Source organism: Sarcophilus harrisii, chromosome 1 (genome assembly GCF_902635505.1).
Source record: "Sarcophilus harrisii chromosome 1, mSarHar1.11, whole genome shotgun sequence".
NCBI lineage: Eukaryota > Metazoa > Chordata > Mammalia > Dasyuromorphia > Dasyuridae > Sarcophilus > Sarcophilus harrisii.
Genome location: NC_045426.1, coordinates 611,801,233 through 611,818,439, shown reverse-complemented (window position 1 = coordinate 611,818,439; position 17,207 = coordinate 611,801,233). Strand labels below are relative to the sequence as shown.

Here is a 17,207-nt window from a genome sequence, read left to right as displayed (position 1 = left end):
GAGGTATGAGAACACTGGACAGGTAGGAAACTAGGTTGTAAAAGCCTGTGACGACCAGTTTAAACTTAATCCTGGAGATTATATAGGGAGCCAATAAAGCTGATTGAATAGGGAAGAGACGGGGTTAGATTTGTGCTATAGAAGATTTGACAGCCAATTGGAGGATGAATTGGAATATGGAGACATCTAAAGGAGATCAACCAGCAGGCTATGAACTGTGGAGTAAGGAAGACCTGCACTAGGGCACCGGCAATTATCAGGGGAATGAAGGGGCCACATAGGGAAGATGTTAGGCAGGTTGGCAGGCCATAGCAATAAATCCGATGTTGTTGGTAAGGAGTCAAGAATGACACCTACATTGTGAACTTGAGTAACTGGAAGATAGCGATCCATACCCTCAGCCCTAATAAAGAAGTTAAAAATGCAGGTAGCTTTTTGGCAAGGGGGTGGGGAGTTCAGTTTTGGACAATTCAAGTTTAAAATGTCCACAGAATGTTGGGTTCAAGGTGTCTGATAAGCAGTCATGGAAATTAGGGGAGAGATTAGGCTTGGGCTAGTTCTTGATGGGTTTTGTTCGGAGTATTACCAAAATGATGCTAACTATAAAAGTGGCATAAAAGGGACCCTTGTTAGAGGCAGCTAGGTGGCAGTAAAAGAGTGCCAGGTCTGAGTCAGGAAGACAAATCTGGCCCTAGACTCTTCCTAGTTGTGTGATCCTGGGAAAGTCACTCAACCACCATCTGCCTCAGTTTCCTCAACTGTAAAATAGGGCTAATAGCACCTCCCTCAAAGGGCCGTTGTAAAGATCAAATAAAACAATCAGTGCCTGACACACAGTAAATCTATATGTTAAATTATTATTCCCTCTCTCCCCCCCCCCCCCCCCCCCCCCCCCCCCATCCTCCTTTCAATTACATGTCTGGACAGGGAATAAAGAATAAGTGGACAACCACCCGAGGTGATATGGTATTACCCCACCAAACATTAAAGAACCAAAAATAAAAGCTTTTAGTATGATGACTAATGGAAATTATCAAATTCAATCCTGCCTTTAAAGGTGAGGAAAGTGAGGTCCAGAAAGATATGAAATGCTTGCCTGTAAGTCCACATAGTTCAACTCCGTGAGAGTAGAATTGAAACTAGGACTTCTAGATTGATTGTATGCCTGTTGCTCTCTGATAAAAAAAAAATGCACAGAATGAGAAAGGGGATGGAGTTGTTCTCTACACAAACTTGTAAAAAGCTAGATCCCCCACAATTGAGACTAAAAAAGCTTCATCATACTTAAAAGAGTTTATACCATTTTAAATGGACAAATCTTCCAATTTCATGGATGTGTACAATTTATATGGAATGCAGCAAACCAATTTTGCTTTCATTTCATTTAACTTGGCATAACTAGTATATACATAGACATTGAATTTTGTTTTTCCCCAAGTTATATATTTTTTTCATACTGTAACAACAATCACAAAACTTTAACCAGGAAACCATTACTATAGTTTATACCAATAACAAAAATAGAATAAATGTTGGGGCAGTTCACACCTCAAATGTAGTAAGTCTCTTATCAGCAAGCATTGTTCAGGCTAAGTGCTGGGATACAAAGACAAAATGATAAACAATCCCTCCCCCCCCCCTTTTGACTTTATATCTTCAGGTTCCCAAGCTATTTAAAATTATAGTTTCGAGAGAGAATCTGACTTGCATTGGGCAAGACTGAAGATGAATAATTTTCTAAAGTTATATATACATGGACTTCTTAGATACTTGACTATGTAAATCCCAGTTCAAAGTTTATCATCATATTTGTTAAGGGATTGTGATTTATGGAAATGTCAGCTTTTCAACATAAGCTTATGAATTAAAAAAAAAAAAAAAAAAGCCTTTACTCAGCAGTTCATTCTAGAAGAGGGTCTGTGAAGTCAAAAACTATTTGCATTTACCAAGTTGTTTTAATTTCTAATACAGTAAATAATAGATATAACCCACATAAAACTTTTTAGGAAAGCCATAATAAAGAGGTCCTGAGATCAGCAATTTTGAAAACCACTGGATTTAAAAAAAAATAAAATTATAAAGGGGTTTCTACATAAATCCTTTCAGATTTAGGCAGAAGGAGCTCCTAGACCATATATGGTTATTTCATCATGGACGTTGTGCTTTGAGTATCATCCTTAAGGAAGAATCTAATAACACTGAAGTTTATCCTAGAAGTTGACACAACGAGATATCATTAAAAACTTTGGAAGGTGTACCTTAAAAAAACTAGTAAGACCCTTTACTTAGGTGCTCCATTTGCCATTTTAGTTGTGGTTCTTCCTAGTAACCATAGAAATGTAATTGTTTTGATATTAGAACTATCTTGTTATCAAAACAAATTAAAGCCACCTTGAGTCCAGTTTCACTGGATTTCATTGTGGCTTAAGCTTATCTTTATGAAGACAGATCAAATGATAGGTAGATTTGGACCAAAAGTATGGGGATTGGTGGCACCAATGGCTGTGTCTAATAGAATGACACAAGGCTTTGTACCTCACCATATTCTAACATTTTGGTGGCTTAGCATATTTCTGTTTGGGAGTAGCTAACATAAAAGAAAGTGTTAATACACTGACAAATCAGGATCCCAAAAGATTGATTTGAATGATTGTTCAAATGTAGGAAGATGAAATTTGACAGGGATAGATGCAAGGGCCTACTTTGGAGTTAAATAATCATACAAGGATAGTGAAAAGAAATTTAAAAAGCTAACATAATGACCTTTGGCTGTGTTTAAAAATTAACGAAACTGTTTCCAAAAGTAAGAGATATAATTCTGTTGTATTTTGTTTCTTGGTTCAGCCACATCTGAGATTTTAAGTTCAGTTCTTGGTGTGCTGTATTTTAGGAAGAACATTAACAAATCAATGACTAGAAATTGACCGAGATGATAGAACTTAAAATGTTACTGGGGATGAACTGAAGGAACCAGAGATTTATTTAGACTCAAAAATACTTGTTTTATATTTGAAAGGCAGATAGAAAAAGTTTAGAATTGTTTGCTTGCCCACCAAGAGCAGAAGTTGAATGCTTATGCCAGTGTTATAGAGGGAACCTGCTGCTATGCATTAAAATTGACTGATCTGAGGCCTCATCACAGTATCATAGCAGTCTGTCCCCTACTTAAGAAGAAAAAGACACCCAAAATCATGCAGGTTTCTGAGTTGGGGCACCATGATCCAGTCATATCCTCCCATCTCCAAATAAGGGCTTTAACACTAAAGCTATCCTTTCTCACATGATAGTAAGGTTCCATTTCATTCTCTTTCTGAACTATAAAAATAATTAGTACCACTCTTCAAACACAGTTGACTATTCCTCCCCTCTTCCCCCGCACATGCTTCAATCTTACCAACTTAAAAACTACTTAACACTGGATCATATATCAATATCCTGCTCGCTGGACCTCCCCTCCTCCAAATCTCATTATTTATGGGACAAAAAACTTAAGGGACATTAGAAATCATCCTAGAAATGCCTTTTTTGTGGGTAAGCAAACTTTAAATATGGTGATTTTAAAGGGACTCATCCAAGGATGACTGATGCACCCTAGAGAAAGGTTACTTTACAAACCTGCAAAATGTGCCATCAACAGTATTACCTAGAGTTCCTTTCAAATGTATGAATTCCCCCTCCCCCTTTCACAAAGAAGATACTTTCAAATATACAATATAATTTCTGTTGATAAGGAAATGTGAAAGGAGCCAAATTGTATGTAAGTCTAATTTAAAATTTACTATTTTAGCCTATCAGATTGATTGTTCAAAACTCATACTGTGCATGCATGTTTTAGTACTGACAACTTGTAGGTTTTTGTGCTACTTTTAAAGGACAAACACAAATTTTAATCCTTTTCTCATTATTCCTTGGTGGAAAGATAGCATCATTAGAAAGACCAAAAAAACTTAAGGGAATTTAGATTTAATTTTTTGTTGAAAAATAATTTAACCAGTTCTAAAACCAATGGTATCTGAAATATAACTTGGAAAAAATGACAGGGCTGGGCTGCTGCTTCTGATGTTAGGAACTAGAGGTAAAGTTAAATGGTTTCTGAAAGTATGGAAAAACAGGAAGAACACTGCCCTAAACACTACTTCCTTAATTTCTTCAAATCAGAGGTTCTATATAGCAACTGCTCTTGATGAATTTTGCAAGAATAGTTTTGGTTTTTGTTTTTTAAATAAGGCAATCACTTGTTTGGCAAGGCAAAGAATACCTTTTTAAAAGTTTCACTTCTTCTTGAACTTATCCTCAGTTTCTTTTATTCACTGTACTGGATGCAAGGTTGATAAAGAATTATATTTTTCTTGGGAGTTCAGTGTTCAATTCATATTATTCATAACACAATGTCATTAACTGCTCCTTCCCCTTTCCCAGTTTTTGAAGTGTATCAGTTTTATGTTTGAGATTATATTAAACTACTACAAGTAGAATTTAGTTCTAAATATTTAGTAGTATACTTCATTAATACCACTAAAAATAGACTAAGTTCAATTTTGAAATCAAACCCAGAAATGTCAATTAGTTGATATTCTTTTGTGTTAGAGACAAATAAAATGGGTTTCTGTCTACATAAAATTGATCATTATTAGTACACTAAATTTTCAAGTTTAATACAAGAAATTTAATCTTTCACTAATCTATTGGGGTGGGGGGGTTTTGTATGTTTTTTAGTCAGATTCTGGAGATAATGGCAGCAGTAAGAGATGATGATCCACTTGAATTGGCCAATACACTGTATAACAACACCATTAAAGTCTTCTTTAAAGACATGTAAAGCAGCCATTTTCATGTTTCATTGTATTTGTAAAACTGCATGGCAAACCGTACTGTAAACCTTCAATAAAAGTATGAAACTTACTTAACTAAAGAGGCATATCTGTCCTAATTCAGTTCCTTCTTTTTCCTGTACAATATATATCAGATACACCAAATGTTAAAAAAAAAAAAAAAATTAAAAAACTAAAACCTAGTTTAGGGGTATAATGAATCTCTTCTAGAGTCTGAGAAGGCAGTTTCCCCCAAAAATGCTAAATACAAAATTGCTGCTATGCCCATGCAACCTTTATGACATAATTCCACTTAGAATACATTAGAAGTTACTACACCAAAGCTTCTTGATGAAAACCCCAATTCTTTAACACAGCCCCTTAAAAAACTAAGCTTCAAAACACAATTCAAGGTAAGTGCTACCTAAAAATTGAACAGACATTTCTACCAGTTACATTCCAGGAAGTTTATTTTCTTGGATTTTAAACCTACCCCACGTGTGGCTCTCATATCCTTAGAAAACAACTTGTTCATACTTTCACTTTAGTCTGTGTAAAATATCTTAAGTTTTTTCAGGGCTAGATAATTCACTGTAAAGATATGCTTTTCTTGCATTTTTACTATCCATTTCAATGAGAAAACTGGGGTCCAGAGCTAGCACGTGTATCTTTGGCACAGTTGACGCACTGTATGATCGTTACATCTATCAAAAATTTTTTTGTCCAACTTTGTCTTAAAAACATGTGAAAACGTTTTATTCTATGTACAATAATGTACACAAATTTAAATAGGTCACCAAAGAGACCAGCAGTAATTAAAGAGGTATATTTACAGTAGCACATCACAGTAAACGGAAAACCATTCACAGACTCAACATTGATACTGTTTTTGTGCTTGGTTACACACTGAAGTGAAGTATTTTACTCCATTTTTGTTGAACTGAATTTTAAACAAATACCTCAGTGATTAATAAATGCCATTTTTAATCAGTCAGTATCATCATTAAGAGATTCTTCAGCTGTTGTGTCTGTGTGCTGAATCACTCCATTTCTTTCATGTTGAACATCATCATCACAATCGGTACTGTCATCTTCATTTATGTCCCTGTCAGATTCAGCAGCAGCAGCAGCAGCTTCTCTTACAACTTGCTCAGGATTTTCATTGGGTGAGATAAACCCATTGTTGTTAGATGAGTTTGCATTTTCCTTCACATCTTCAATGTATACTTTTTGATGGCACATTGGACAAGTATCTTGAATATACAGCCATTTCCGAAGGCAAAGTGCATGGAAATAATGATTACATGGCGTAATACGAGCAGATGTTGTAAACTCATGATAGCAGATTGCACAGACATCATCTATTTCATGTAAGCGGCCTCCTTTTATTTCAGGAAGTGAATTTATTTTCTTAACAGCAGTTCTACGATTGATAAACGTCTTCCAGCCATTCTTTGCTTGTAAGTAGATGTTAAAATATGCATGTAGGCACATCATGCAAGCCCGAATTTTACTTCCTGACTCAAACATCATGGTATAAGCCCCATTTCCAAACATAACCACTCCAAATATAAATTCAATAATATTGCCTGTAGAACGAACGTAGTAGACGTAATCATCAAGCTTTTCCCAGAGGACATTATAGTAGCCATCAATCATGAATAACGTATAAACAGTGAGAGATACAATTACTTTTAAGCAAAGTTCCACACAAAATGCTGTAACTGCAAACAGCCACGTATTTAGTGCATAATGATGCCAGAGAACATAACTGAGCAAAATTGGAAGAATAAAAAGACAAGCAGAGACGAAGAGCACAGGAAAATGTCTACGAAAAGATGACACATGAGAGGCACTGAGAGACATTAACACGGGGTCTGTCATTCCGTGGATGAAATGTAGGACTGCAGTTAATAAAAGGCACATGTTTCTACTTAGGCGAACAAGTCTTTCTTCTGGTCTTAACCCACTTAAACCTGTCTGCAGAGCCAAAATAAAAAACAAAACAGGTGCTACAAAGCCAAGCCTCCTGTCATCATCTTCAGTTGACCCAATGAAGGCTAGTATTCCTAACCCCAAATAATGGGCGATTGATGAAATTACAGCACTCATGCCCAAAACAGTTAGCGTGGAATCACATCCACTAATTATAAGATTGCAAATTAGTTCCCAGAAATTATCCCAAGAAATAAGGTAGGAATTTTCTCCAGTGTCATTTGCCATCTTTAAAACATATATTAACACAGAAGCTTGAGCTGCAATTCTTGTTAGCCAGAAGACTCGCAGTATGTCTGGGAAACGAATCCTTTTCCAGGTATCCTCCATCAATAGCTGTAATCCATAAATACGATACATATGCCTTACCAAAAGATAAACATATCGTGTAGAATAATAAAACCACTTAATTTTCACAGCCAATACAAGTGTGGTATTTAATGTCAGAATCAGGGAAGAAGCAAAAACTAAAGTCTCTCTGACATGTAAGGGTAGCTCTGTGATTAGGCCTATTACAGGAACCAAGAAATTCATTATGATCAGCTGTGAGTAGATGGATTGAATTTGAAGTAATGTGATATATCCAATTCCAAATGTTAGTTGAAGAACAACGAGTGCCATCCATAGTGAGGGCCCTTTCCGAGGAAGAAATTCAATTCCAAATGCTGATGTGTTGTAGGCACCATAGAAGTCAATGTGCAAAGAGGCATAATAATTCACCAACACTGAAGTTGCAGCTAGTAGAAAGGCTGAGCTGTACATGTAAAACTTGAAAAGTGATCGCTGTGACAAGATCAGAACAACACTGGATACAAATATACCTAAAAGAAAAAAATGGAGAGAAATCACTGTTTGCTTCCTTAAACAAACATCCTGTCTCAGAATTTTTGGGAAGAGCTGATGGATCTCTACATAACAAGTACTTAAAAATTATTTTATGATGCAGTTTCATGCTTCTAAGCAATGGTCTAACAACTGCTCTCAATAGTACCATCTTAAAAGACCCAGTAAGACAGATGACCCATGCATTCTGCATTGTTTGTCCTCATGTACTTTTTTTCACTTAATAAGCTACTCCAGAATAAATATTTACATGGTCTTATTTCTCTAGCAGATTTGTGTGTTGTAAATGCTCAATAAATGAAAACAATTAATAAAAAATAAGGAATATTTCCATAAAAGTGGGTGAAAAAATTCAATCCCCATAAAAAGCCTAGAGCACAATTTAAAATCACTAGTTTGGGGGAAAAAAATCCATTGCTACTGTTATTTTGTAAAAAAAACCAATTAGACTATGTTATTTATTTGAATCATAATTTATATATTTCACCAACAACTGTCTATAACCAGCAAATTTCTTTTTACTAGCTGTATAATAATAAATTGTATATGTTGGTGCAGAATATGCTAGCTTTCTCTTTTAGCCCAAGAGCAGAGCCTTCTCTCTCCTTTTAAAGCACTCAACCACTTCCAGATTTCAACCATCATTTCTATGGCAAAATGACTAAAATTTCTATCTCCAGCCAATCTCAACTGCCCATTCTATTCCAAAAGCTAATTATCCCAACATTTCAAATCAATGTCTAAAACCTCCCTCCCCCTAACAATTCATTTTCTCTTGCTTTTATAGTATGTTTATGGTAATTATGGTATGCCTCAGAAAATGAGTAATCTATAACATTTTTTCAGTGATCAAGTCTCATCAATAATTCTTGAGCTGCTTTTAAATTTAATACTTCCTTTCCAATTCTTAATGCCATTACCCTTATTTTTATTTACCTTCCATTAGTTTCTTCTTCTACATTACTACAGCAGCTTTCTAAACATTACCTTCTTCCCTTCTAAGCATTACCTGTCTCAAACAGAAAGGTCAGATGAATCTTCCAGCACAACTCTAATAATCATTTTCCCTGCTCAAAAATATTCATTAATTCCCCACTATCTACCAAACTCCGGATATCTTAGTTTGCCATTCAAGATTCTTTAAATCTAATCCCCAATTTAATTTTCAGTTCTTATCTCCCACTACTTTATACTTTTAGCCATCTTGATCTAATTCATTATGTTTTTGGTTAAGGGAAAACTCATTACTTTCCAGGGAGCCCATTCCACTTTGGAACAGTTTTTATCATTAGGAAGTTTTACCCTTATATCAACTTTAAATTCACTTCTTTGCAAGTTCTACTCAATGCTCCTTTCTAAATTCTGTCTGCAAGAGCCAAAAAAACCCATGTCTAATTCTTTCATATGACAGTCTTTCAGGAACTTCAACTAGCTAGAGTCTTATCTGAACCTTCTCTTCTCCATACAAAACTTCTTGTTTCTTCAATTGATCCTCATACCCTTAACCATTCTCGCTTCCTTTAAGTCTCAAAATGCTACTTTTCCAAGAAGCACTCCAACCTTTATACTACTAGAAATTAGATCTAAACACAACAGAAAATGCTAGGACTAAAACAACTACTCTCTCATCACACTGTTATAGGCATAGACAAAACTCCTTGAAGTCTCTCCTTATTCCCCCACACCTTCCCTAGTTATTCCTAATATGGAGCACTGAATCTCACAATTCATCCTGAGATCCTCATACCATTTTTTGGGCAGATACTTCATACATAACTCACTGAACTTGCTATTCACAACAACTTTCATTAATTTTTTTCTTCAGAACACTGACGAGCCATGTCTCCTCCCTTTTACTGTATTTGTGAAACTTACTTTTTGAACCTAAGTTTTACCATCCATTAAATTTAAGCTTAGTGGACTCAGCCCAATGTTCTGGCTTATCAAAATCCTTTCAGATTCTGACATCTAGCAATTTAGTCCTCTGAAATTTTGCCTTTTACACAGTTAAGTTACTTAAGTATGTCTTGATCTAAATCAGTAACAATGATAAAAGGTTAAGACCACTATACTGAAAACTATTTCAAGTTGACTGACTACTCTTTGGATCTAGCCAATCTCTTGGTATATACAGGTCATGGCTTTTTTCCCAGTGTGAATTCAACAGATAATCCTGATTAAAGAAAAAAAAAACCTATATAAATGAGGCCGAGAAACAGAGAGGCAGTAGAGTAATAAAACCGGATTTGGAATCAAGATATATTACGTTCATAGTTGTATGATCCTAGGCAAGTTCATTAATCCTGTTTACCTCAATTTCCTCATCTGTAAAATGAGATGGAAAAGAAAATTCCAATTTGTGTCACGAGAGTCAGACATGAATAAAACAACTGAATAACAAAAAAAAAAAAAAAAAAAAAGGATATATTATGTTCAAATTCTGCCTCATTATGTGAGCGTCAGGGCTTCAGATTTCTCATCTATAACATTGGCATTATCTGGACTTCCACTGTTGCTGGTTCAATTTGATAAACGTTTATTAAAACACCGACTCAGTTTCAAGGAACTATGCTTGATGTTGATGATGCAAAGGCAAAAAAAAAGTTTATAATCGACTACTAGAAAGTGCTTTGAAAATCTTGAATTGCTATACACACCATGAGTCAGTTTTATTTGCTAAAACATCTACTAAAACCATAATTGTTAATCTACCCTGAAGTATCAGAAACATTATTGAAACATTAATGTATTTGTGAAGTATAAGTAGCTTGGCTTTACCAATTTAGGAAAAAAATATTTATGTTGACTGAATACAAAAAAAAGGCCAAAGCAGCAGCAAGGTCAATGAATAACTTGCATAAGATATTTCATAAAAGGATGTCTTTTCATTAAAGCCAATGAATACTTTGGTCATTTTATCATCAAGCTATTGATAGGCTTTCAAATTTCTTAATAGAAAAATATCCTAGAGAACATGAAGAATTTGTGATAACTGTCACTGCATATAGGCTTATGAAGCTGAAATATCAGGAAAACTGAAAGAGGAGTATGAAATTGTGTATGTCCTGAGCTAATCCGATTTCCTTTGAGAATTTAGTGATATTTATTATTTGAATGATATATGTTTTTTAAATGACATGGACCATTTTAAAGAAACCAGAAAATACTGTTGGGAAAACAGAGCAACTAAACCCTAAAACCATGACCAAGAAGGAAAGAGTGACAAATACTTGGGAGATGTACCAAATATTATGTATCTGTTATAACTGCTTCAAAATATAATCCATATGGAGATGTTAAAAGAATTTCAAATGCCGAAATTAGCAAATACAAAAGGAAAGTAACCCATATGAGTACCACTCAAAATGTACAAAACTGAACTCATTATCTTTGTTCTCCTGCCTCCTCTTCTGAACTTCTTTATTACTGTCTTGGGCAGCAATATCCTTCCCAGTCAATCACCCATATTGCCAACAAAGGTGTCATCTTTGCTTACTCTCTCTCACTCCCTGCCATAGCCAATCTGTTTCACATTTGTTAACATTTCTATTATACCTTCTCTCTCCTCTGACATTGAAATTACCCTGGTTCATCACCTCCAGCCTGGAATACTGCAGAAGTGGGCAGGTTTGGTGTCAGCCTCCTATATCTCTCCCTGCTCTAGTCCATTTTTCCCTCAATTGTCAGTCTAAAGCCCAAGTGACCACATCAACCCAATTCAACCAACTGCAAGGGTTCCCTATTGCCTCCCTCCAGGATCAAGTATTTAAACATCTGTTTGGCATTAAGAGCACTTTACCACCTGGCTCCCTCCTATTTTTTTTTTTTTTTTTTTTTTTAAACACTCTACTCCTTACCAAGTTTCTGCAATATAGTGATGCTGGCTTTCTTGCTATTCATCACACAAAATATTTCATATCTTCCAACTTTAGGAATTTTCAATGGCTCTTCACGCCCAGAACACTCTACCTTGATAACTCTTCATTCTGACTTCCCTGATTTGCTTCAAACCCCAGCTAATACATCCCATCTACTGCAAGCCTTTCCTGCTCTACTTTAATGCTATTGCCTTCCCTGTATTATTTTCAACTCAATTTATCAGCTGTGTATGTGTGTGTGAGCACACATGTGCAGTTTGTAGATAGCTATTCGCATATTGTCTCCTCCATTAGATTGTGAGCTCCTTGAAAGCATGGACTGGTTTTATTTATATTTTTTTGTTTTTGCTCTTTTTTTTTTTTGTATCCCCAGTGCAGTAACTGGTACATAGTATGCTCTTAATAAAAGCTATCCACTAGAGGCATCAGAATGGAGAAGTTAATAGTCTATGCATATTCCTATGATTTCTCCATCAAGGAGAATATATACTCCAAAGAGAATACATACAAAATACTTAAAACTTTCCTCTAGGTTTAAAAAAATGGGGGGGGGGGGGGGAACCAATGTGATATTTATACTGATCATCACTTATCCCTTGCTCTCACAGTACATGATTACCATATCTCCATCTCCTTTCCCATTCATATATATCCTGAATAAATCTACTTCAAAGGGCAGATAAGTCTATCACAAGAAATACATTCACTTGAAAAAATATTTAACCGTTTAAAAACATGATAGGAGATACTATCTTCATTTAAGACTAGACCTGCTAAAAATGTTAATATTCACTTTTTTCTAATTATCAGAATCTTTTCATTCATATTTCTTCATAAACAAAATAACTAAGAGAAATACCTAGCCTAAAAATAAAAATGTCAGAAAAAGGTTTTAATATATGATGGAGATGTAGACATTTATGGGTTAATGAAATTAATGGATTAATGTTGCTCATTTTCTTCCAAAAGCAAGAAACCTAAGCAATGAGAAACACATCATTATCAAAGAAATAAATTCTTAAATATTACTAGATGCTAAACACATCTTAACTGATCCAACATAGCAGCTATAGTACTTTTCTACCAATGGCCTCAAAAACAAATGCAAAACTGTAGCTCCAAGTTGTATCATCCATTTTTCTTCTTTTTTGTTTTAATGTTGTGGTAATAAAATACATCTTCATATAGATAAGAGAACTCTTTGTTTATATTTCCTAGCTTTGTTTCAAATTAGCTGTGTCATTATTACACTGGTTATGAATAATTCATTTTGAAGGACATTCAATATTTCCTCAAAAAAGTTTAAAACACTAACATTATGATACAATCTGTTAATGGTTTCTTAAATATTATCTATATGCTTTTTTTCTGACATTTGGGAGCAAACTCCTAAATTTATGATTTCAAATCATGAGTATTAGATACAATGGAAAATGCTGTCAGCTGCTTCTAGTTCTGGTCCAATCAACATATTAATGTTGATTGATGGTAGAGGTGAAGATGTAAAAGTATATGGAGGAAGGAGGATAACCCAAGTCCAGGATAAGATGAGCCCAGGAGGTCATAATAAAGTAAACCTTGGTGAAAGAGAGAAATACGTTAAAATATAGAAACAGGACGTCACTATTTCTGTAAATTTGGGTTAGAAGAGGGACAGATAAGAATGGAACAAAATAATAACAAAAAATATAAACTAGCATGAATATAGATTCCTTATTGTAAGAAGATTTTTGATCTGTATTTATTGTGCCATTATCAAAATTTTTTTTAACTCTCAAAAATTGAATTGAAAGTTAAAAATAATTTTCTTGAATATATATTTTCATTCTCTCTTGATCAATATGGGAGGTATTTAATTGCCACTTCCAACTGTTTACTAGTTTTAAGCAAATCTAGTCCTTTAATCTACCAAATTAAGGTCTTCTTGTCACTTAAATATTTATGGGCATAATGAATCCATACTGCTTAGGACCCAGAATATTTAACATGCATGCTGTTTTTGTTCCAAAAATAAACTTTTTAAAGTCTTTTTTTTTTTTTTTGACAGATAAATTGAATGCAGTCAATTAATTATGAGCAGATTAAGAGGTGGTTTGGTGACATGTAGATAAGAATTATTTTAATGAAATCTGAAACCAATAACATTCAAGAATCAAAATATTTATATAAACAGCACAGAATATGTGTTATGTTTGGCAAAAGTCCCTGATGATTAAAATGTATTTTAGACTATATAATAAAGTTTGATCTTAATTGAAGTATGCCCTAGTTATCAATGAAAAAATACACTATCACTAGATTTAAATTCTGCAAAATTCAACTTCTCATGCTAATTACAAAAGACCTAGAAACTAAACATTAAGCTTTTTTCTAAATTGTGTCTTTCCTCTCCTACTTTCTCAAAGTTGCCCAAATTGTCACTTGGGAGAACAACTTATATGTAAACAGAAACACGGAACTTGCTTTGGGAGGGTTTGAGGCTTATAGGAAATTTAAAAAAAAAAAAAAAAAATGGTAGTGTTTATATCTTTTTAGCAAAAATTTTATTTCTCAGGATTTTGAACTCATAGAATTTTGCCGAGAAAAGTTTTTGAAACATTTAATCTTAGAAATGATCTGTCTTGAATTCCTTCCCATTTTACAAATGAAAGCTTTGACGCCTTGAAAGAGCAGGTGACTAATCTAGGATCACCCGGGAGTGATAAGCTAAGTCAGTAATTACTCGGAGTTATTTTTTTCCTCTACAAAGCCAGTGCTGTTCACTTATTGGTGAATAAAAAATAGCAAATCTTATCTTTTTTTATTTTTATTTTTTTGCGATTAAGCAGTCAGGCTGGTGCTTGATGTTGAGGGCAAACCCTCAACAAAAATCTATTATTTTAAATGTTGAGATTCTTTTCCCACCACACTGTGTAACAAGAATGCTAAATTTGCATCAGAAAACTTGGGTTCAAATTTGGACACTTAAACTTGGTTATTTCCTACCAAATGAATCCCCCAGGCTCTTACATTAGTAACATATGGGAGCTAGGTTAGACCCTTTAGCCCTCAGTGATCATCTGTCTTCTCAACTTTAAAATGAGGGAATTGAATCAGATAATCAATGTCAAGTCTATGATCCTACTAGCGCCCTAATTCAATACTTCATCTTGGTGCAGAGGTAATCAGTCCTGGGAGCCCAAAGGCCATGAATAGAGCTTAAGTTGGAAGAGAGAGCTGGAGCTGGAACTAGACAAAAGATCTTAGTTTCAATACAGACTCGGACCCTAGGTGTATAAACCCTGGGCAAGTCATTTAACCTCTCTGCCTCAGTTTCCTCATCTGGAAAATAGGGATAACAACATTACCTAATTCTAAGTGTTGTTGTAAAAACAAATGAAATATTTGTAAGGCATTTTGCAGAACTTAAAGCCTTACATAAATGCTATCATTATTAAAGTATTAAAAATATATTGGTGGCAGGCACAACAGACCAGTGATGCTACAGGTGCTTTAAGTATTGAAGAATGTACTACTTTTTAACTGAATTAAAAGCATTTGGCCCTTAATAATGCTATAAAAAAACAAAACCATTATCTATTCTTATTCAATAAGAATAGGAATACAACAAAAAACCATTTCCATTCTTGATCTGAAAACCAAGTGTGGTACACTTAGTACTGTGGTAGCTAGCTGTGTCTGGACAAGTCACTTCATTTCTCCGAGCTTCAAATTTCCTCACCTATAAAATCAGGGGAGTTGGATTTTTTGATTTTTAAAGAAATCCCAGGAGTTCAAGAATACAGGATGGAACTCATCAATAGTTTCTGGATGAACACAACTTTAAAATACATTCCTTTTGGCTGTTGATAAGAAAATTGTCACAGTCCAAACAGTAGCCCTCATAAACCAAATCAGACAAGACAGGACTTCAAATTTGGCAAGACAGACAAATTTCCTTTTTAAAGCACAAAGGGTTCTCTTTTTCCCCTGTGGCACAAACATTTAACATTAAGGAGTCTCTCAGAAACTATTATTTAATCCTAATCCCCGGTTTTACAGAGGAGGAAAGCAAGGTCATGAAATTAGTGCTCGAGCCAAATCTCCCCTTTGCCAATACAAAGTTCTTTGGCCTCTATTTGTCCCTACATGTGTGAAAGACTTTTTAAGTCTCCGAAAAATATTCCTTATACCCGGTGCAACTACTAAGACGGTGATTTTCAGATGGTTAGTGCAGACTGTTACTCCTTTAGCCAGAGCGCTAGTTCCTGGCTTATTCCTACTTCTGCACGGCGTGGCTCACATCTTCTCAATTAGGGTTTCTGCCACAGTTGCTCGGTTTGAGCATTTCTTCCCCATCTGGAAGTCACCAAGGGCCCCTGACAACCATGACAATACCAGTGGGCTCCCGCTGGAAGCACCTGCTGAAAACGTGGAGGTGACAGTACAGGAGGTGGGGAGGCGAGGGGGGAACCCAAACCCACCAATTAGCGCAGTGGGTCCAAGGTCAAGTCAATAGCACAGCGCCTAAGCCTCCCGCCTCTGCTGTGGCCTTGGCCATCAGCCACGATGCCACCCATCCCGGCAATCTCGCCCCGGGCCCCCCCTCCACGCCCTAGTCCCCGGGAAGGAGGGTCGAGCCGAGCCCGAAGCTGACTCACCCAGAGCTCCCGGGCCTACCCCCTCCCCGCGTTCCGGGGCTGGGAGGGGGGGCGTCCCTCCCTCCTTCCACCCCCCCCCCCAGCGAAGGGTAGAACCGCGCGTCCCGAGGAAAACCTGGGCGGACAAAACGGCCCTCGGCGGGGCTCCCGGGGCAAGGCCGCCCCGTCCTTACCCAGGAGCCGGATGAGGATCTGGAGCCCGACGCTGAACCGGCCCTGGCTGGCATCATAGTAAGAGTTGAAGATGGCGTCGATGATGAAAAGGCAGGGAACGCGGAGCGCCACCTCCAGCGCCGTCCAGACCTGCTGCTGGGCCATCCGCACCTGCTGGGGGGCCCCCACGGCCGCCATGAGCCGCCGCCGCCGCCCCGGGCTGGCCAGGGGCGGAGGCTGAGGCGGGCTGCGGGCCGGCGGACTGGCGGCGAGGACGGCAGGAAGGAGGGTAGGCGGGAGGGTGGGAGGGAAGGCGGGAGGGGGGAAGAGAGAGAGGGCGGCTCCGCCCGCACCCGCGCCCGCGCCCGCGCCGCTCCCACGCCCTCCCTCTCCTGTCTCAGTCACGGCCCGCCCCGCCGCCCGCTCGCTTCTCTCCGGCAGGAGCAGGCGGCGGCGGCGGCGACGGCGGCGGCGGCGGTGGCAGGGGCGGCTTGCTGCGGGGCCTCCGGGCGTCGGTGTTTCCGGCCGCCTATCGCCAGTTTCCTCCTCCCTCCTCCTCCCCCGCCCGCGGAGCGTCCATCTTGACCTCTCCTCCGCCCCTTTGCCGTAGCTGCTGGTGCTGGCCCCGAGGCGTCGCCGGCGGTCGCGCGAGACCGGGGAGCCGCCTCCGTCTGGCGTCATAATCCGGCGCTGGGGGCGCTCCCGCGCAAGTCATCCCGAGCCTGCGGTAGCAACCGGCTCAGCCGTTGCCATGGCTGCGCCGCCGCCCTAGGGCTATTGGGGGCGGGAAGGTGAGGGACGGAGCTGGGCCTCGAGAGCTCGCGCTCCATCCGGGATCTCTCACCGAGTACGGCGGCTGCGGTGGCTCAGCCCCGGGGCCTCCGGAC

General features: G+C 37.7%; 2 protein-coding genes across 4 annotated transcripts in view; one reads left to right on the top strand and one right to left on the bottom strand.

Moving 5' to 3' along the window:
• Window positions 1-4,915, top strand: part of TATDN1 (TatD DNase domain containing 1) — a 47,835-nt gene extending 42,920 nt beyond the window's left edge. For all 3 annotated transcript variants that reach the window (XM_003760371.4, XM_031947172.1, XM_031947173.1), the window contains one exon: window positions 4,717-4,915. In XM_003760371.4, coding sequence (XP_003760419.2) covers window positions 4,717-4,819 — 103 coding nt within the window. In that variant the 3' untranslated portion in view covers window positions 4,820-4,915. The remainder of the gene's footprint in view (window positions 1-4,716) is intronic.
• Window positions 4,916-5,539: 624 nt separating this feature from the next.
• Window positions 5,540-16,939, bottom strand: RNF139 (ring finger protein 139). Its single transcript, XM_031947171.1, has 2 exons — window positions 16,341-16,939; window positions 5,540-7,627 (listed from the first exon to the last, which is right to left on the bottom strand). Exons 1-2 carry the CDS (start codon window positions 16,516-16,518, stop codon window positions 5,799-5,801), a joined length of 2,007 nt encoding a protein of 668 aa, XP_031803031.1. The 5' UTR covers window positions 16,519-16,939; the 3' UTR covers window positions 5,540-5,798.
• Window positions 16,940-17,207: the final 268 nt, after the last annotated feature.

What these genes read in the sequence shown, in the direction of transcription:
- RNF139 (XM_031947171.1), bottom strand. Translation starts at nt 16,518, where the DNA reads ATGGCGGCCGTGGGGGCCCCCCAGCAGGTGCGGATGGCCCAGCAGCAG. An exon ending in GATCCTCATCCGGCTCCTGG is followed by an intron (nt 7,628 to 16,340) that starts GTAAGGACGGGG and finishes TTTTTCTTTTAG; the next exon opens with GTATATTTGTATCCAGTGTT.